This window comes from Helianthus annuus, chromosome 16, assembly GCF_002127325.2.
Source record: "Helianthus annuus cultivar XRQ/B chromosome 16, HanXRQr2.0-SUNRISE, whole genome shotgun sequence".
Taxonomy (NCBI): Eukaryota; Viridiplantae; Streptophyta; class Magnoliopsida; order Asterales; family Asteraceae; genus Helianthus; species Helianthus annuus.
In genome coordinates this window covers 197,168,757-197,190,775 of record NC_035448.2, presented here as the reverse complement: position 1 = coordinate 197,190,775, position 22,019 = coordinate 197,168,757, and the positions used below count along the sequence as shown (strand labels likewise).

General features: G+C 40.4%; 1 protein-coding gene across 1 annotated transcript; it reads left to right on the top strand.

Annotated features, from left to right (window-relative positions):
* The first annotated feature begins 241 nt into the window (after positions 1 to 241).
* On the top strand, positions 242 to 6,263 carry LOC110915288 (vacuolar sorting protein 39). Its single transcript, XM_022159965.2, has 9 exons — positions 242 to 850; positions 1,008 to 1,219; positions 1,302 to 1,433; positions 1,538 to 2,557; positions 3,412 to 3,633; positions 3,714 to 3,956; positions 4,453 to 4,905; positions 5,485 to 5,583; positions 5,724 to 6,263. Exons 1-9 carry the CDS (start codon positions 424 to 426, stop codon positions 5,922 to 5,924), a joined length of 3,009 nt encoding a protein of 1,002 aa, XP_022015657.1. The 5' UTR covers positions 242 to 423; the 3' UTR covers positions 5,925 to 6,263.
* Positions 6,264 to 22,019: the final 15,756 nt, after the last annotated feature.

Genomic DNA, 22,019 nt, shown 5'->3' with positions numbered 1-22,019 from the left:
TGACCTTTTTTTTCAATCGGCCCATCCTGAGACCCAAACTCATTCTAACCCATACTCATCCTAACCCAGCAACCAACCCAACCCAACCCGTCCATTTTGCCACCTCTATGATTCAATTTAGCTCACTATTGGAGAATGAAAAAGAATAGCAATAGCAATCTACTCATAATTCATAAACACCCCAATTATCATAAGTCTACAAACCCAAAAAACAAAACCGAACACTACAAACCATACACATAAAACGTTATATCTTACCAACTATTTTTATCTTTTTAATAATACCATATCATATAAAAATAAAATTATAAACCTCCACGACTTCAAAATCATGACTCAAGACGATGTCGTTTTGACTTCATGAACCCACCACCGTAATATCCTCACTGGAATCCATAACTTCCCGGAATCCCACCGGAAAAAATGGTGCACACTGCATACGACTCACTCGAACTCATCACCGGCTGCTCTACAAAGATCGACGCCGTCGAATCCTACGGCTCAAACCTCCTCATCGCCTGCGCCGACGGATCTCTCCGAATCTACGGTCCAGAATCCTCCACCTCACCCGATCGCTCATCTCAAACCCTAGAACTGAAACGAGAACCGTACGTGCTTCAACGAACTGTTAATGGATTCTCCAAAAGACCTATGCTGGCTATGGAGGTTTTGGCATCTAGAGAGCTGTTGCTTTCGGTTTCTGAGTCGATTTCGTTTCATAAACTTCCGACTTTGGAGACTCTAGCGGTTATTACCAAGGCGAAAGGTGCTAATGTTTACTCGTGGGATGATCGCAGAGGGTTTTTGTGCTTCGCGAGGCAAAAGAGAGTTTGTATTTTCAGACATGAAGGTAGTTTACTCATTTGTGTTGTGAAATTAGGGTTTGCTTATGGATTATTTGCTGTTAGCGATTCTGTTTTGTTAAATTAGGGTTAGTTCTTGAGTTATTTGCTGTTAGTGATTTGGTGAATTGAATCTAAATGCAAATTTGATTGATTGTGTAATAGGAGGGCGTGGATTTGTGGAGGTGAAAGAATTCGGTGTTCCGGATACGGTGAAATCAATGTCTTGGTGTGGAGAGAATATATGTTTAGGGATTAGAAGAGAATACATGATATTGAATGCGTCAAACGGTGCGTTATCGGAGATATTTCCGTCCGGTAGGATTGCTCCGCCTTTGGTGGTGTCTCTTCCGTCTGGAGAGCTTCTTCTAGGGAAGGTACTGGATGTTCTCTACTTCTCTATTTGTTATACGCCTTTTTTCGTATTCGTTAAACTCGTTTTTGAATTCTCTGTTTTAGGACAACATTGGAGTGCTCGTGGATCAAAATGGCAAGCTTCTTCAAGAAGGGAGGATTTGTTGGTCGGAGGCTCCGGCGGTAGTTGTCATTCAGAAGCCTTATGCTACAGCTCTTTTACCAAGACACATTGAGGTGTGCAGGCTTTTTAAAGTTCAAATATGAGTGTTGATTTGTTGTTTGTAGAAACTTATATGGTTTTTGGGACTTACATGTTGTTTTACACTTGAGGTTTGCAGATACGGTCTTTACGAGTTCCGTACCCGTTGATACAAACCGTTGTTCTTCGTGATGTCTGTCGTATTCACCAAGGAAACAATGCGATAATTGTCGCTTTAAGTAACTCTGTTTATGGATTATTTCCTGTTCCTCTTGGTGCTCAGATTGTACAACTAACGGCATCTGGAAATTTTGAGGAAGCTTTGGCGTTATGTAAGCTGCTTCCCCCAGAAGATTCTAGCCTTCGAGCCTCAAAGGAGCAATCAATTCATATTAGATATGCACATTATTTGTTTGAAAACGGGAGCTATGAAGAGGCAATGGAGCACTTTGTGGCATCCCAAGTCGAAATAACATACGTACTCTCTCTATATCCATCTATCGTGATTCCCAAATCATCTGTTATAAGTGAACCCGATAAGTTCTTGGATGTGGGCGGTGAGGCATATTTATCAAGGGGCAATTCGGGTATTTCAGATGATATGGAACAACAATCTTCTTCTAATATACTGGAATACGACGAGAATTCAGCTCTCGAGTCCAAGAAAATGTCTCACAATACTTTAATGGCGCTGGTTAAGTTCCTTCAGAAAAAGCGGAGTTACATAATCGGAAAGGCGGCTGCTGAGGGGACAGACGAGGTTGTCTCGGATGCTGTCGGGCATACCTTTGTTTCTTACGAAAGCAGTCGCCCCAAGCGGTCAACTAAGGGCAGAGTCAACATACCCCTCGATTCGCGTGCTAGAGAGATGGCGGCAATATTGGACACTGCTCTTCTGCAGGCGTTACTTCTCACTGGACAGACTACTGCTGCGTTGGAATTGCTAAAAGGGCTTAATTATTGTGATGTGAAAATATGTGACGAAATATTGAGGAACGGGAATCATTATTTGTGTTTGTTAGAGCTTTACAAAAGCAACTCGTTGCATCGTGAAGCGCTTAAACTTCTCCATCAGTTAGTTGAGGAGTCGAAATCAGATGAACCCAAAATCGAGCTCACCCGAAAGTTCAAGCCCGAGATGATTATTGAATATCTTAAAGTAAGTTCCTTCATATATATAATTGTTGATGTCTGGATCATTTGCGTTCACTTATGGAGGTACATAGATTTTGGCTAGAAGTGGCAAGATGGGCAGGTTGGGTAATGTGTCAAAACGGGTTTGGGTTGAAATAGACTGAATCGGGTTGATTTGACCCACAAACACTTCTCTTCATTTTCAAAATTTTGTATAAACTGTTAATTCATTAAAATATTTGTATAAACAGACCTGAGCCCCTATTAGTTAATCCTTTTGATTTGATTCGTTTTAGAGTAAAGTCTTAAACACAACCCTATTAAGTAAATGGATCAAAACTACTACATCTGATCCTGATAGTGACTTCATCTTATTCTTTCTATTCACGTTGAATTTATATTCTTAAAAGTTGAATCTGAGGATCCCATCTAGGGTTTTTTTTAATTATAGCGTTTTTAACTTTTGTCAGACTTACCAAGTGTAAAATCACTTGTAATTGAGTAATTTTATGTGTGTGCGTCTTTTCTTTTAAATTTACCTTCATTTTCTTTCCATTTGGTGCTCCTCAATGGATTCATCCAGTTATATCCTGCTGGGTGTATTGTAATCTCGACAAATGCAGTAAAATTGTTCTTTCGACCTTTCAAGCTATTTAACCTGGCTATATATATAGTGAAAGTTCTAAATACGAAAGGGTCTTAACGTACGACGGTGCGCGAGTGAAAAAGTAACGTGCGTATTTTAAAATTGAACATGCGTAATTCACTTGCACATTAAGGGGTTATTGCACGTTAACCTTCACCTATATATATTTATTTCTATTTCAGTTTTCTTTTATGTGTAGCAATAATAAAAATGATGTGAATTATCTTATGCAGCCTCTATGTGGGATCGACCCTATGATTGTACTGGAATTTTCAATGCTTGTTCTCGAAAGTTGTCCGACACAAACCATCGAGCTTTTCTTATCAGGAAACATACCAGCAGATTTGGTAAACTCATACTTAAAACAACATGCTCCCAACATGCAAGCTACATACTTAGAGCTAATGCTCTCAATGAACGAAGCCCCCATCTCTGGAAACTTGCAGAATGAAATGGTCCATCTTTATCCTTTTCACATCTTCCAACACACACACACACACACTAAAGGTGTTCTGTGTTTTGTATTTTGTTGTAGGTGCAAATATATCTTTCAGAAGTGCTTGATTGGTATGCTGATCTCGTTGCTGAGAAGAAATGGGACGAGAAAACTTACACTCCAACACGGAAAAAGCTTTTGTCTGCATTGGAGGGTATTTTGGGATATACTCCCGAGGTTTTGTTAAAGCGATTACCGACAACCGCTCTTTTCGAAGAACGCGCACTTTTATTAGGGAAAATGAACCAACACGAACTTGCTTTGTCCATTTACGTTCATAAGGTTTTTTCATCAACGTAACTGACTGTCTCCAATAAGAGTTTAGGGTAAAATGCCATTTTCATCCCTGAGATTTTGGCCAGTTTTGCGACTTTCGTCCAAAGGTTTGTTTTTCCGCATCTGGATCCAATAGGTTTGGAATCTTGCAATTTTCATCTAGCTCGTTAACTCCATCTCCATCCATTTTTCTCCGTTAAGTCAGGGGCATTTTCGTACATAAAGTGAAAAAGACGGAATTGCCCTTTTAAGTTAACAAAAAAAAAAAAAAAAACAGAAATACCCCTGACTTAACGGAGAAAAACAGATGGTGTTAACGAGCCGGGTGAAAATTGCAAGATTTCAAACCTTTTGGATCCAGATGCGGAAAAACAAACCTTTGGACGAAAGTCGCAAAACTGGCCAATCCTTGGGGACAAAAAAGACGTTTTACTCAAGAGTTTATGATTAATTATTTTTAGTTTCTGATCTTCATTTCATCGATTGGTGTGAAAATATTCAGCTTCATGTTCCAGAACTGGCACTGTCGTATTGTGACCGTGTGTACGAGTCAGGGCTTAACCAACAGCCTGCAAAAGCTTCCGGTAACATATACCTAACGTTGCTGCAAATCTACTTGAACCCTCGGAGAACAACGAAAAATATCGAAAAGAGAATTAGTAACCTAGTGTCGACTCCGACTCCCAAGGTTGGTTGGTCATCAGCTAAAGGTAATAAAGGAAAAGGTTTCGGTAAGAAAATTGCAGATATCGAAGGTGCAGCAGAAGATATCAGAATCAGCCCGAGTGGCACAGATAGCGGGAAGAGTGATGGTGATGGTGATGATGATGTCGGCGATGATGAAGGGGTTTCGAATATTATGCTTGACGAGGTTCTTGATGTTTTGATCCAAAGGTGGGACCGGGTCAATGGAGCACAGGCCCTTAAACTTTTGCCTAAAGAGACTAAGCTACAGGTAATTACTTAACTTGATTTATTTGAAAAAGAGTAAAATGCCATTTTCGTCTCTTCTGAGGTTTGGCCAGTTTTGCGACTTTCGTCCAAAGGTTTGTTTTTCTGCATCTGGATCCAAAAGGTTTGAAATCTTGCCATTTTCGTCAGGCTCGTTAACTCCATCCATTTTTCTCCGTTAAGTCAAGGGTATTTTCGTCTTTTGTGCTTAACTTAAAGGGCAATTCAGTCTTTTTCACTTTATGTAAAAAACCAAATACCCCTAAAAAAGACAGAATTGCCCTTTAAGTTAACATAAAAGATGGAAATACCCCTAACTTAACGGAGAAACATGGATGGAGTTAACGAGCTGGATGAGAATGACAAGATTTCAAACCTTTTGGATCCAGATGTGAAAAAACAAACCTTTGGACGAAAGTCGCAAAACTGGCCAAATGTCAAGGACGAAAATAATATTTTACTCTCTAAAAAATATATGTATCACTTGATGAATTAGTTTATATAATATATCTAATACATTAATATTTTTTTACACTAACATCACACCAAGTATATGAGGTTTTTTTTTGTTTACTTGGGTCAGAACTTGGTTCCTTTTCTTGGACCTCTGCTGAGAAAAACCAGTGAAGCACACCGAAACTTTTCAGTTATCAAAAGCCTGAGAGAAAGTGAGAACCTCCAGGTATGTCTCTCTCTGTCTCTCTCTCTCTCTCTATATATATATATATCAATTTATTTATGTTTGTTTTTGCGATAATCTAGTGTTGAGTAATGAACCTCACCAAACACCACCATCTCATGCATCAAAATTATGATCTGCAGGCTAAAGATGAGCTGTACAGGCAAAGAAAAGCAGTTGTGAAGATAACGGCCGACAACATGTGTTCCCTTTGTAACAAGAAGATAGGAACCAGTGTTTTTGCCGTCTATCCTAATGGAAACACAATCGTGCACTTTGTTTGCTTCCGGGACTCCCAAAATATGAAGGCTACCGGGAAAGGTAGGAGACAAAGCATCCGGTAACTTTGAATTGAAGTATGCAAATCCAACTTCAGGTTTCTAGAAACTTCAAATTTGTTGCCCGGCTTCGAAAATGTTGGATTCGGGCCAGCCAGTTTATTGTTCGACGGCTGCGATTCGTTTGCAAAAGCCAGAAAGTGGTGTGCAAAGCTTGTGCTTTATTTTGTAAAGTTTGAATTTCTTGGAGAATTATGAGGGAGTGGCAATGTGGCATTAGTTTGATAGTATGGGATTGGAATGATAACTGCTTTGTGAAAGTTGTATTTATGAATGTATTGATAGTGTATTTGTGTTGTGGTTTGGTACATCATATATTTTGATAGTCTAAATCTCTCCAATTAATATCCTGTTTCTTTGTATATATATTTAAAGCTCGGCTCACTTACAATCCAATATATCATCCTGTGAGTCGATAACGTGATTAACGTCCATGCAATTCTTTTGGCCTCTTCATTTTTTCAATCTACCTTCACGTTCCCTTGAGCATACCTCTTTCATTGATGTGAATTTGAAGAAGTTATTTAACAAATCATTCATCACAACGTTATAAGGCTACACGGTATTGGTGAGGTGAAGCTGAGGTGGCACAATGAAGCCCTAGCGGCTCCATTCCATGCCCTCCAACCTAAAGGTGAACGGGTGCATGGGTGAAGTGGGGGCCATGAGTGGACTTACCGTGCGGTAACACCGTCGCAGACCCCGTCATCCCCGTGGTGAATCAAAAACCCGGAGACTTGTTACCGCATGCGTGGAATGAATTTTTTGAGCGTTTGAAACATAATAATGGCTATAATGCCGTTTAATTAAAAAAAAAACTAAATTTTCTTTATTTAACCGCTCCATTCAACCCATTTAAAATCAACCATTTCTCTCACAATTCAAACCTAAACCATTTCTCTAAAACTAATCTCATACATCTATTTTTTTAAATGTCGGATGAAATACCCTTGTTCATTTCACCCGACACCTATTTTTTCAAACTAATCTCATTTTTAAAAGGGTATTTTTGACATTTTTAAAATATATAACTTTGACTCGTCAATTGACCCATCAAACGACATGACCAGTATAATCACAGAGGGTTATACTTTATATTATTATGGTCATAATGATGGGCTTGATCGGATTCTAAGGTAGACCATACGGGTCAGAATCGAAAGTCAAAGCAAAAGTCAAATTGCTTGACTTTCGACATGGAATAGAGTGCTAAACTGAAAATGACGAGTTGGACATGCCAAAACTGTTATGATATCAAAATTTATAGTTTAGATGCTTAAAAGGTCCATCGTCGTAAAATGGATAACTGATACGTGGTTGAAAACCGGTGCTCGTTATTGTGTAACTTTATGTTTTTATATGGGTTTTAATCTTGAATGGCCTACGTTTAACTAGACTTGTGCTTGTGCAGGTTTAATGAAGTTTAAGGAGCTTTTCGGGAGCTTTAAGGGACACCGGAGCGATAAACGGACCACCGGGAAGCCTTACAGATTAAACGGGAGCGAAGAAATGAAAAATCAGGGATGAGCTTTGAAGAGCCCGTCGCCGACGGGTCCCAGGCCGTCGGCGACGCCCCCTTAAAATACCCGTCGGCCAGATTTGTTCGTATCGAGGAAGTTAAGGCGTCAGACGGAGACAGAAAATCCAAAGCCCGTCGCCGACGGGTTGAGGGCCGTCGGCGACGGCTTGTCAATTCCTGAAACGCGATTTTGCTGATTTGGGGGTTAAGTTCGAGTTTTATTGGTTCTCTTGCATTGATTTCGTGAGTTACATTTGATTTTGAGTTTTGAACTTTATCTTGGAGCCTAATTTCATTGGCCAATCATCTACCATTCCATCATCTAACATCAACAACCCGAATCAAAAGAATATCATCATCATATCAATCTTGATTCCAAACCCTAACCTTCAATCTATTCATCCATCTATTCATCATCATCCATCACAAGACCTTCACCATCCACCAATTCTCCATATTTCACGCTTCAAGATGATCTTCACCAAGCTCCAAACATCCAGTGATCAAGCTTTTTCAACCATGAGCGGCTAATCATCTCGGTTTCACCCCGGTGTAGGTAGTTGTTAATTCTAGGGTTTCGAATTGTTCTTGTTTCAACTTAGTGACAATTTGTGTTTGATTTTTGAAACTTTTGACAATAGTGTTACATTTGTTGCGAATTCGTAAATTGTCGAATGATGTTAAAAGTTATGACTTTGCGAAATGGTGATATGTAATTGTGCATTGTCGTGGTTAGGATTTACTTGTGTTGATTAGAAAGTGTATTCTTTTCCGTTCTTCGGGACGTTGATAGTTATTAGCACCTAAGTCACGGTACACTAAATCCGTTAATCGAATGCATTTGAGTTGAATCTAAAACTTGTAGAAATCCTAGGTTAGCAATTACCGAAACCGGGTGTGATTCCTTTTTATTATTATTGTTCTAGCAACCAATTTTCTTGTAAGCGTTAATCATTAGTTATTAACCAATTTAATCAATTCACTTAGTTTAACTTCACTTCTCTCAATTAAACAAAAACATAAAGATATTCTAGCAAGCTTCATAACACGTGACAATTGTTTTAATTCAATCGAATCCACACACAAACCACATACTCTTCGTGGTTCGACCCCTTGCTACCACTAACACATAGTTAAAGGTAAATTGGGCTTATAAATATTATCTTTGACCGGAGCGCGACACTCCGATCAAATTTTGGCGCCGTTGCCGGGGAGTGCGTGCGCTTTGTGTTTGGATTATTGTTTGAATTTGCGTGATTATCTGTTTAAATTGTTTAGCTTTCTTTTTGTACTTGTCTTTTTTCCTTGTTACGCGGGGTGTGTTACTTGTGCAGGTTACAGGTGGTGCATGCATACGCGGAACTCCAGGAGGACTTCACCTTTAGTCTACGAACCGGAAATCGAAAGAGTAGCAAGAAGAAACCTAGCAAGCCGGTTAGAAGCAACACTTGCTTCTAATCAAACCAACCAAACACCACAACTCACACCAACCATTGAAACCGATTCAATGGCGAACCAAAACTCCAACCAAAACCAAAACCAGAACCAATATCAATACCGAAGCAACTTCAATCCTGCCCAAAACGTCCAACCTATACCTCAAGAGCAACCGGGTGGTAATGTCAACGCTAAACCACCCACACCACCTTTCAAAAAATCAAAATCCCAATAACACCCAACGAACACCCCAACAACAAACCCTTCATCGACAAGCTTCCTTACCCATCAACCTTGATGATCGGAATGTCAATTCTGATCGTAGAGGTAATCGTGATCGCGGCAATCCCGCGAATGAAGACCCATTTTTCAACATCGATGACTTAAGGAATGCAATCCCCGATGATGAGCCTTATAGTGTTCCCGGTTATCAATCGCCGGAACATGTAAGCATTCATACAGAAAATTCGGATGATGGGGGTTACTATGATGATCGAGTGGACGATGATGAAGATTGGGGTTACATCAATCGGGGTAATGGCTACAATGCAAGAGGATATGAAGATGAAGAATTTGGCTATCGAAATGCCAATTATGTTGGGGATGACGACTATGCTTATGGGGACGGAAGAAATGATGGTTATGAGAACAACCGTCAACCACAAAATGATTATCAACGGAACCGGAATGGTGGGGTTCGCAACAATAACAACAATGCTCACCATAACCAGATTCCTCGTTTTGTGGGGGGTGGCAATCAAAGAGGTAATCAAGGTAGGAATGAAAGAAGGGATGAAAGAAGGAATGACCGTTTTAGGCCGGTTGTCACCGAAAACGATTCACCAATCGTTTGTGAGAGAAGGATGTTTGATTGTAAACCACATTACATCAACATACCTCCTCATTTCAATGGAAGGTCCAACGATGAGCCGTATACGCATTTGGCGGAATTTTCTTCGGTTTGCAACACTATCGGGGGGGGCACAACTTTGCACTAGAGGAGGTTAAACTTCGCTTGTTCCAATTCTCATTGAAAGACAAAGCGAAGCAATGGTTCCTTACACTCCCGGCCAATAGCATTCACACATGGGGAGAAATGCAACAAGCTTTTCTAGATGAATACTATTCTATGGCAAAGACCGATGATGCTCGTGATGAAATTAGGTCTTTTCGCCAATTATCGGGCGAGCCGTTGCATGAAGCCTTCATGAGATTTAGGGAGTTGATGCGAAAGTGCCCACATCATCAAATAGAGAAGTGGGAGTTGGTCAAGTGCTTTGTACGGGGTCTAGATGACAACACATGGAACCGACTTGAATCAACGAGCAATGGGACCCTTCTAAGCAACCATGAAGATGATGATTGGGAGTTTTTGGAACGGATGAGTAAACGTTCGAAAGAGAAAGAATCGGCCGATCGAGCTAAGAAGCATCCCATTTCCCGGTCACTTCCCGATCTCGACCCTAAAGATTGGATTTCCACCTTAGAGCGGGAAATGGCTCGAATGAAGAAAAAGGAAGTGAATGCGGTTGAATTCGAGGTATGTGAAGAGTGTGGTGATATTGGACATAGAGCAGAACAATGTCCAACGGGGCCGAGTGACTACACTGAGGAAGTCAACCAAGTGTACGGAGATAGGAAGCAATATGACATGAACTCCAACACTTACCATCCGGGTTTGAGAAATCACCCTAATTTCCGATATGGTAATGCCTCAAATCAAATGAACCCGAATTTTCAATCGGGTAATCAAGGAGGTCAAAGCGGGTCTGTCACACCTTGGCTTTGCGGAAGCGTGCGTTAATTTGGTGTGACTTCTTAATACCATGGCTTAATCACAACAAGCTATATGAAAGTAAAATCATGCAGATCATCCATTGATTAAAGTCTTAAAACAAAATACCACAACATTGTTTGAAACGCTGACACATGCATCGAGTTTACAACACTACAAAAGAAAAACATTGTTTATAAGACTTAGACACCAACATGAAACAAACGTAGTTTAAGGACTGTGACTCGTCCAAGTAAAAGCTACATCCCCTAAACTTGGATGACCTCATAACTCTACGCAGCGTGAAAACGTAGCATACCGTGCCAGATCCTTAGTTCCCTGAAATACATGTAAGTTGAAAAAATCAACAAAAATGTTGAGCGAGTTCATGTGTAGTGAGTATGTAAAACTTTTGTAAGTATAAAATCCCTGGTATGTAGCAAATAAGGAAATAAAGAGATCATCAATGGTTTGCAAGGCCATTGATACGTGTGAAGTGCAGTAGGAAGACTCAAACCTAGAAGATTTTTACGTCGGGCACCAAGTCACCCCGAGGTCCGTACTGTTGGGCCTGGGGCTGGGCTCGCTACACCCAGATAGATCTACCGCTATTGTCCCTCGGTCCTACACTGAGGATTAATGGCCTTCAGTTCCCGCCTACTCACTCACATGATCTAAGTAGTAACCCTCCTTACGCTAATCATACCATGTGTAAAAGTACTCATAATCATAATAACATGTATTTCACCCCCGCAGTTTAAAAAATGAAAACAGTTTAGAGAAAAGGGGGACATGAACTCACCGTAGTGCGTCTCTAACTAGTAATCTCCCAGTCAACCTGTTGTGCGACGACCTACACGTATTAACTTCTATTAGACGGACGGTCGTGCCTTAGCTTAAGGATTTAGTTTGTGGGAAATAGTTAGACAAGTATTTCGTATTTACTCTTCTTAATTATTTGGTAAATATATTCCTTCCCAAGGATGGGGGTTTTAATACATGTGCGTTTATATAATTCCATGAATATATTATTAAGTCCCACTTAATATAATATATTTTAATTTATTCGTTTAAAACATTCTATCTCCAAAATATAATTATTTTTCCCAAAAATATTATATTTTATTTTATTCCATACCATATTCCAAAATAATACTTTTATCAAAATACACACTTACGAGTATTTTACCGAAATTACATAAGTTACATTGTAAAGTTCGGGTGGTAATAATAATACCGGTGTAACTTAAATATTTATTGTGAGGGCGTTGCTATATTTTGGAGTCGTTAATATTCAGTATGTTCCAGTAATATTATGTTTACTCTAAAAATAATATTTATGTAGTTCACAAAATAATCATAAAATCACACAAGTGCTATTATGAAATATATATATATTCTAAATATATATTTTAGCAAGTTTTATTTACGAAAATTCCACCTCCGACACTTGGAGATTTTGTAATAAAAATTCATGGCGAAGTTTGTTTGGAAAACAAGTTAAAAATATATTCACAACACTTGTTGTAAAAATATTTCCAAGTGTTATATTTCTGGAAAAATTTCGCCAGAGTTTCCTCTGTAACTGGAGGTGGCCACGCTTATTAGCGTATCATTTTCTTTTCAAAATTAAATCAACAAATTTTCCCAACATCAACAAACAATATTCAAACATCAAACTAGTCAAAAATATACATAAATCGCAAACACATGAACTTGTAAGTTGTGTAAAAGTGTGTAGTAACTTTCCAATATTTTTAGTAGATCTCTCTATCCTCAAAATGAAATCGGTTTCTCGAAAGCTTTATTTTTAAAGAAGATGCAATTTTACAACTTCTATTTCAAGGATTACGAAAATATTTCTTTGTTAAAACCTTTTGTCTCACAAGTGTTTACACACTTGTTTGTTCACAAAAACACCTTTGTTTCAAGAACGACCTGGCTTTTAAACATGATTTCATTTTACACTTGGTTCTTTGAAAATACCACTTGTAGATCTATAGATCTACTAGTTTAGAACTCCATTTTACAAAAAAAAAAAAAAAACTATTTTACACAAGTTCATGTTTATGCATGAAAGGGTTCGTCATCTAGTATCTTTACTACTTAACATAATGCTAGTTCGTGTTCCACGAACATGATCTTGCATGGTTAGATGACGATCCGTTCCACTACTAGCATTCAACAACATAAAATAACCATAACAAAACAAGATTCATGAGTTTTACACTATTATTTATTCTTTAACCACCATGTTCATTATTTTCACAAGACTTTAAGTTTTGTTCTCTAGTGTTTATGATTTTTATCCGTTAAATCTCTTATTAACCACTTTAAACATGAACAAGAGAGTGATTAGAAGCACTTACAACTAGCTCAAGGCTAGGGAAGAAATCAAGCGAAAACAAGGTGGTTAAAGACAAATGAGAGAGGTCCTTGACAATCCGAGTGCTCCACACCTCCTAAAATGGCTCCTTGCACCTTGTAATATAGTTGGATGGAATGAATGGAAAATAAAAAGGTGGTGGCGTGTGGGAGGTTGTTCGGCAGAGCTTTACTTAGTGGAAAAATAGAATTGCTTTTGGTGTTAAATGAAGAAGATGATAGGTGGTGTTTATAATCTAATTTTCCTTTTAACCAATGGTAATTATGTCAACAACAGTACATACATATTCACATCACAATCTCACTAGAGATTGCATGGGGAAGGAAAACTTATTTCATTCTTGTGGTTGACATTAAGAATTCGTAGGGGGGGGGGGCACAAGAACCGATTACATGGAAAAAAAAGGGGTTAAGTGAAAGTATTTTGGTAAATGGTGAGTAGTTAAGGGGTGCTAGATGTAAGAATTAGGGTGAGTGCTAGTACAATCCAAATCTTCACACAATCCCAAGGTTAATTTACATGGGGAATTGATGGATCTTTTGGTGGCACATGGGAAGATCGACAATTGAGAAAAGGGGGTCACGTTGTGCCGCCATTTTCATGGGGAAAAGGTTAAGTGTATTATTTGGTGGGGTAAATATGTTAAATAGTGGGGGTTTAATGTTATATCTAGTGGTTAGCGGGCACCGGGCATTATGTAAGTAGTTATACTGCTCAGGGACTATAACTAGCTCAGAAAAAGTATAAACAATGTCTTTGGCACTATTTTTATATCCCGGGTAAAGTCCGGTTATTCGGTTGGATATTGATCCGTTAAAGTGCTTAATAAGCATTTAAAGTGTCTTTATTATTATTTTTAGTGACACAAAGAATTCCCGACACTTTGGAAAGTGTCTAGCATTATTTCCCATGTTTTTGCACTTTACTAGTTAGCTTAAATGCTGAATTTTGTTTTAAAGTGCAGAATTTTGTGTTTAAAACATGTCTTAGGCACATCCGGTCACTATAACTAATACCTAGTGACGCAGTTCTACAATCCTCACTTCCCTACACTTCCTACTAGTGTAGTAAACTATTTACGGCTCATACTGGCCTTAGAGGCAGTGTCTGCCTGGTGCTGGCTATGTCAGCACGTTTACTGGGTTATCCGTTCATCGTGCTACTGTGCTTTTGTGCATCAAGTTTGTCACTATAGTTTGTGTAAATAAATGGAGTGACAGCTAATAAAGTATGATGCATGGTTATGTATATTTCAGAAATCATGTAGCAGTTTACCCACTATTGTAAGCAAGCACAGTAATTAAGCAGTAATTAAATATTAATTAATTCGTACGGATACCTGGTTTGGTGAGGGTTGTCACAGGGTCATCCTATCAAAATCGCCAAGGTGGTAACCAAGGAGGTTATCAACGAAATTACAACCAAGGGTACCAAGGTAGGGACAAAAATTACCAAGGTGGGTACCAAAAGAATTACAACAATAAGGCGGTAATGGAAGCGGGTCGAACAATCAAACCGGTGGCGATGACTTGAGTGCCAAAATGGATGCTTTGCTGAATATGCAAAAAGAATCTCACAATGATATTAAGGAGATAAAGAAGACAAACGAGATTCGGGATAAAGCACATGAGGCATTGGCAAAGCAAGTGGGCCAACTCGCGGAGGAAATGGCTCAAATAAGGGGAAGCATGGGGAAGCTTCCAAGTGACACAACGGTGAACCCTAAGCATCAAGGGTCAAGCTCAAGGAACACACGTGAGGTACCAATTAATAAAATTACTTTACGTAGTGGTCGAGTTGTTGATAATGGTGTCAAAACACCACCACCCCAATTTGTTGAAGGGGTGGTGGAAGATGCTAGTGAAGATGAGAATGAGGATGGTCAAACGGGTCAAAATAAAAATGACTTGAAAAAGAACAATGATACTCCCGTTGTGACCATCCCCGTCCCTAAGGCTAAGGAAAAGGGTGTGGAGGCTAATACCGCCCCTTATCCCGAAGCATTGAAGGGACCCATAAAGAAGGTTGTAAACAAAAGAGGTCCGCAACAAGAAGAGTTGTTGGAAATTTTCAAACAAGTCAAAATCAACTTACCTCTTTTGGATGCAATCAAACAAGTACCGTCTTATGCTAAGTACTTGAAAGACTTGTGCACTCAGAAACGAACTCACAAATTTCCAAAGAAATTAGATTTAACCGAAAACGTGAGTTCGATTCTTTCGGGTGCACTTCCACCTAAGCTCCAAGATCCGGGTGTGCCTATCATTTCAATTCAAGTAGGTGATTTTAAAATCAACCGGGCGCTTCTAGATCTTGGTGCTAGCGTAAGCATTCTACCGGGTAGTTTAAATGACCAATATGAGTTTGGTCCACTTCAGTCGTCAAACACCACGGTGGTGTTAGCCAATTTGACACCCAAACTACCCCGTGGAGTTGTTTCGGATGTGATAGTGAAAATCGAGGGTTTTTACTATCCGGTGGACTTTCTAGTACTTGATTACGTGGCCAAGGACCCAACCAAACAACCTACGGTGATTTTGGGTCGACCGTTCTTAGCAACTGCAAATGCTCAAATTGACTGCAGAACAGGAACGGTTGACATGACATTTGGAAACCGAAGGTTGAGGTTGCATGTTTTTTCCGGACTTATGAACCCTCCAGTTGATGATGATTGCTATATGGCAGACATTGTTGACACGTGTATACCTCTTTGCGACATAGTCGTGTATGGGGAAAACACCATGGAGGATAGTTATATGTTTGACAGGTCACAGGTGGAGGTGGAAAGAAGCATAGACGAGGAAGTGAAGAGTTTGGAGGTGCTTGCAGTTCGAGAAGGAAAACCGACATGGACGCACCAAGTTGAAAGTTTACCGGAGAGCATTGACACTAAATTGAAGCCGTCTTTAGTAGAGCCTCCGGAGGTTGAGTTGAAGGCATTGTCGAAGCATCTCAAGTATGCTTATGTTGGTGAAGGCAATACACTCCCGGTTATTATTGCATCAAATTTAACCGTGGAGCAAGAGGAAAAGTTGATGGAGGTGTTGGTCACCGGGCGGCGAATGGATGGACCATTGCGGATTTGAAGGGTATTAGTCCCTCGGTGGTGATGCACAAAATCATCACGGAAGAGAATGTGACTCCCGTTCAAGATGCACAACGGAGATTAAATCCGAATATGCGGGAGGTAGTGAAGAAAGAAGTGCTGAAATGGCTCGATACGGGTATCATTTACCCGATCTCGGATAGCCAATGGGTGAGCCCAACATGGACGGTTCCCAAGAAAGCGGGTATACAAGTCGTCAAAAATGACGCAGGTGAAGAGGTAGCCACTCGGCCGGTAACCGGGTGGCGAATTTGCATTGATGATAGGAAGTTGAATACCGCAACTTCCAAAGATCATTTTCCTTTACCATTCATTGACCAAATAGTTGAGAAATTGTCGGACAAAAATTTTATTGTTTTTTAGATGGCTATTCTGGTTATAACCAAATTGCCATCCATCTGAAAGACCAAGCAAAGACCACGTTTACTTGTCCCTACGGCACTTTCGCATTTAGGCGAATGCCGTTTGGATTATATAACGCCCCCGCCACCTTCCAAAGGTGTATGATGAGTATCTTTTCAGATATGGTGGGGAAGTCGTTGGAAATCTTCATGGATGATTTCTCAATTTTTGGGTCATCTTTTGAAGCTTGTTTGGACCAACTAGATAAAGTGTTAAAAAGGTGTGTCGAAACTAGTTTGGTTTTAAGTTGGGAAAAGAGCCATTTTATGGTTCAAGAGGGAATTGTGTTGGGGCACGTGGTGTCAAGTCATGGGATAGAGGTTGATCGTGCTAAGGTACAAGTTATATCTACTTTACCGTATCCCACGACTGTTAAAGGTATTAGGTCATTTCTAGGTCACGCGGGGTTTTATCGGCGGTTTATTAAGGGTTTTAGTGATATAACCAAACCTTTATGCAATTTGTTGTTAAAAGACCAACCGTTTGATTTGAATGAAAATTGCCAAAACGCTTTTAACAATTTGAAAGAGAAGTTAGTGGAGGCCCCAATCTTGCAATCGCCAAATTGGTCTTTACCTTTTGAAATTATGTGCGATGCAAGTGATTATGCGGTGGGGGCCGTGTTGGGACAACGGGTCGATAAGAAACCCGTTGCCATATACTACGCAACTAAGACTCTTTCGGATGCACAATTAAATTACACCACCACCGAAAAAGAGCTACTTGCAGTGGTATATGCATTGGATAAATTTCGGTCTTATATATGGGGTAGTAAAGTGATTATCTATTCTGATCACACTGCAGTTAGGTACCTCATGGAGAAGAAGGATGCAAAACCGAGGTTAATCCGATGGGTGTTGTTGCTTCAAGAATTTGATTTGGAGATACGGGACAAAAAGGGTATCGAGAATGCGGTAGCGGACCACTTGTCCCGGTTGATGGTCGAAGAGGATCCGAAGTCTTTAGAGATCAACGAGTCTTTCCCAGATGAGCACATAATGAAATTAGATAAATTGCCATGGTATGCTAACACTGTCAATTATCTTGTTACAGGTGATATGCCAGCACATTGGGATAGACGGAAGAGGCAACACTTCATGTCCCAAATCAAGTACTATCGGTTGAAAGAACCGCACTTGTGGAAGGAGTGTGCGAATCAAGTGATCAGAAGATGCATAGATGACGAAGAGATTCCAAGCGTGTTGCAGCATCTACACTCGTTTGCATGTGGTGGCCATTTTAGTGGTCACAAAACGGGTCATAAAGTGTTGAATAGTGGTCTTTATTGGCCTACTATTTTTAAAGATGCGGATGAGTTTTCGAAGAATTATATAGAGTGCTAGAAAATAGGGGGTATTTCAAAAAGGGATGAGATGCCCATGCAACCAATCCTTATAGTCGATGTTTTCGATGTATGGGTATTGATTTCATGGGCCCATTCCCCAATTCTTATGGTAATTTGTACATCTTGGTGGCCGTTGACTATGTGTCAAAGTGGGTTGAAGCAATAGCTACCAAGACGAACAACCACTCCGTAGTTTGTAGTTTCGTTCAAACCAACATTTTTTCAAGGTTTGGGATTCTTCGTGTCATTATAAGTGATGGAGGATCTCATTTCAAAAACTTTCGGTTTGGGAAACTCTTAAAACGGTTTGGTGTTGACCATAGAATTGCTACCCCCTATCACCCGCAAACAAGCGGGCAAGTTTAGGTGTCAAATAGGCGAATCAAAGAGATTTTGCAAAAGACCGTGCGGGCGGACCGTAAGGATTGGTCAATTAAGTTGAACGATGCTTTATGGGCCTACCGCACGGCACATAAGACACCCATAGGCACCACACCTTACCGGTTGGTTTACGGTAAAAATTGTCATTTACCGGTTGAACTCGTGCACAAATCATTATGGGCTATTAAGGAAGTTAATGTTCGATATGATGATGCAGGTAAGGAAAGGAAACTCAAGCTATGCGAGTTGGAGGAGCTAAGGAAAATGGCATATGAATGCGCGTCTAAGTACAAGGATGGGATGAAGAAAGCGCATGATGCCAAGTTGAGAACGAAAGAGTTCGAGGTGGGCCAAAAGGTGTGGCTTTACAATTCGAAGCTCAAGTTCTTTCCCGGAAAGCTCCGGAGCAAATGGATGGGACCCTATGTTATCACCCGGGTCGGACAATTGGGTGATGTTACCATCGAGGACCCGAAGGATGGGGTATGACAAACGGTAAATGGTCATCGGCTAAAACCGTTTCTCGATGGTAACGAGAATGTGGATGAAAACAAGGAATCGGTGAGCTTCGTGGTAAGCGTCCCGGTTTATAAGGTCGAATGAAAAGGACCGGTAACGTTTCGTGTAAAGTTATGTATAACTATTTAATTGTTTGTGTGTTGGATATAATCGTTTTCGTTTCATACTAATCTCTCTTGATTGTGTGAAGTCCGGACATTCCGAACGGGTCATGAAGACACAAGGTATGTGTTTAGGCTTTGTTAGGTGTATTAGGGACAATACACGATTTTTCGGGGGGGTGGTAGGGCCGTTAACGGTTTTCATGTTTTCAAAATTTAACTTATAAAAAATCACAAAAAGATTTTTAATAATTTTTAGGAATTTTTGATGTATATAGCTCCTTTAGTAAAAGTTCATAAAATCCTCTCTATTTTTCATAAAAAAAAAATAAAAAAAAATAACCACTACCCGTCAGCGACGGGGTGGTGCCCGTCCCGGACGGGCTCTCATTTGTTCCGTCGGGTGCCAAACCCCGTATCCAGGAGCTTAAGCCGTCGGCCAAACACGACCAAACGAGAACCTGTCGGCGACGGGTTGGGGTCCGTCGGCGACGGGCACCTGTTTGCACTACGGACCAGCTTCGTTTTTGCACAATAAACCCGAACCTAGACCTTTCTAAACACCCTAAAACACAACTTAAAGTCGATTTTCACCACACAACTGCCCCATAACATCACTCCACCATTCAATTTCTCAAAAACCCTTGGTCACTCTCTCTCCTCACCTTCTTTCTCACTTCTTCTTCTCCATTACTCTTCAAGAACCCTAAAAACCTTCAAGTTCTCATAACTCTCTCAATTCCCCATCAATTCATCTGATTCTTGAGTCCATCTTGGGTGATTTTTCGAGAGGAACAAAACCCCCAACACGGTTTTCATCAATTCTTGCTAGTTTGCAAGATTTCTGGGCATGTAAATTTGTGTTTTTGAAGGGGTGTTCATCAATCTTGTTGCTTTACATCTTTTCATAGTTGTTCTTGTTCAAACAACACAAAGGTATGGATTTGCTGAACTTTATGCATAATTATCATATGCTTAGTTGTTTTTCTTCCGAAATTTTAGATTCTTTTGTCTAAGAGTAGGTTGTTTAAACAATGTATGTTGTTCTTGCATGAGTTTTAGTATGATTAGTTGTTTTGGATAGAATTTGAGCATGTTATAACCATAGTGAAGTGATTACACTTGTTATTTACATGATTGAACATGAAGGTGATGTTGAAACTTGTTGAATTTATAAAACATTGCAAGTTAACAAGTAAAAATTGATAAGTATATGATAAAATGAGTGACTTTGGAAGTTTAAAAAGGCGATTTTACATTCACTTGTTAATTAAAATTTCAACATTACATATCATGTTCAAAGTTTGAGAGTTTAGTGAAGGTTGAGTTATATTGATGTTTTGCTTGTTTGTGATTGTAGTTATGGCTGGTGGTAAAAGACAAAATACTACAGGGCAAGCTTCATCATCGGTGTGGGTTCTTCTTCCGGTTTAATACCGAAGAAGTGGGAGCAGCTAAGCTCCGTAGAAGAGAATGATGCGAGATTGTATAGGCAGGATTGGGAGTGGGCAAAGTTTAGGGATAGCAAAAGCGCCAAAGTCTGGGATGAAGAGAAAAACAAACCATTATCAGGCTATCAGGATCGGAAGTTGGAGGCTAAGTTATGGAAGTGGAAGATGGTAAACAATGTGAACACCTCAGTTCCGGTAAGGGTGGTATGTGAACGGGTTGTAAACGTGGAAGAGTTTCGACAAATTGGGATTGTGCAGATGTTCGAATGTCAAGGTTGGGAAAGAGTCCTTGACTGGTGTGAAGACAACACCTCCTGGGTGTATTTAGCAGAGGTGTGTGAATGGTTATCCACTTTGAAGCTCATGAACAAAAATGAACCTCCATCGCAGTGGAGATTGGTGGGGAAGACTAGCTGAGGGAACATGACAATGTCCTTCGAAACAATGAATTGTATTGCGCGTTTTGACTCCTTGGGAGTGTAAGCATACGATTACCCATCCATTGAGCGATTTTTGGATAATCACATGAACAGTGATGACCCCGACCAGATGATAGCGGTTGTCTTACCTTACAACGACAGAGGAGAAGCAAAGAGAATTCAAATGACGATTGAGGGAAAGATTCTCCAAGGGATTTCCATCGAGAATGTTTTGGTGAGGTTTGGCGATCGAGGAGGTGTTAGAGCGAGTGATTGTAGGTTGGTACATTCTTTGTTATACGGGACTCCTACACTATCATGGAGGCACATAGTGATGATGAATACATGGGCTACTCGGGAATCGTCACAGAGGCGTTTCATCCCATACGCACGCCTCATTAGTGCCATGATCGTTCAACAAAATTGCCTACCACCGGAATCACTATGGGTAACTAAACCGTTGGAGGAAATTAACAAGGCCTCCATGAAGAAGAACTGGAAGATAGAGGTTAATCTCTCAGGGAACAAGTATGTTGTGACCGACGGGATGGGTCATAAGTATGAGTTTCTTACTTCAGGGGCACCACCGGAATCGGGAGAAGACGAAGAAATGGGTGACGAAGAGGAGGAAGCTGAACCCTCCGGTCCACAAAGATCAAGACAAAGATACATGAGGCTGCATAGGGAAATTAATGCAGATGTGGCGGGCTTTGTGAACATTAGACGGGTGCCCTCCTACAAAAATTTTGATCGGGGACAGCAAGAGATATATGACAATGTCTCTGCATGCATAGGTGAAGGCCGAGAGTATAACCGAAGGAGGGAAGCCTGGGAGGAGGCACAGGGACCCCAAATGCAGGAGTTTTGGGCAGTTCAAGCAGCCCATCGGGAGAGAATGAATAAGTTTGTGGAAGAGAAACAACTGTTCCAAGCAATGCAGAGGTCACACATGGAACAGTTGGCGAAGATGCAAGAGGATGAGGCAGCCCGAAGATGGGCATGGGAAGAAGCAGAGGCAACGCGTCAAAATGAAACAAGAGAATTGGAACAACGCCGCTGGAGTGCCTTGTATGTCTCTCAACAAATGGCTATTAATAATGCCAAGGTGCTCCACGATCAGGAGCGACACCAAAGAGACTATCAAGCTGGTCTCCCATATGCCGAACACTCGGGATGGACCAATTACCCCGATCTTCCCCACCCACAAGGCCCATCCGACCCGACTCCTCACTGGCCCGAAGCGGTAGGCTCTAGCTTTATC

Excerpts from the sequence above, each read along its gene's own strand:
- LOC110915288 (XM_022159965.2), top strand. The coding sequence starts at position 424 with ATGGTGCACACTGCATACGACTCACTCGAACTCATCACCGGCTGCTCT. Across the intron at positions 851-1,007 it reads TTGTATTTTCAGACATGAAG|GAGGGCGTGGATTTGTGGAG; the intron begins GTAGTTTACTCA and ends ATTGTGTAATAG. Across the intron at positions 1,220-1,301 it reads GAGAGCTTCTTCTAGGGAAG|GACAACATTGGAGTGCTCGT; the intron begins GTACTGGATGTT and ends TCTCTGTTTTAG.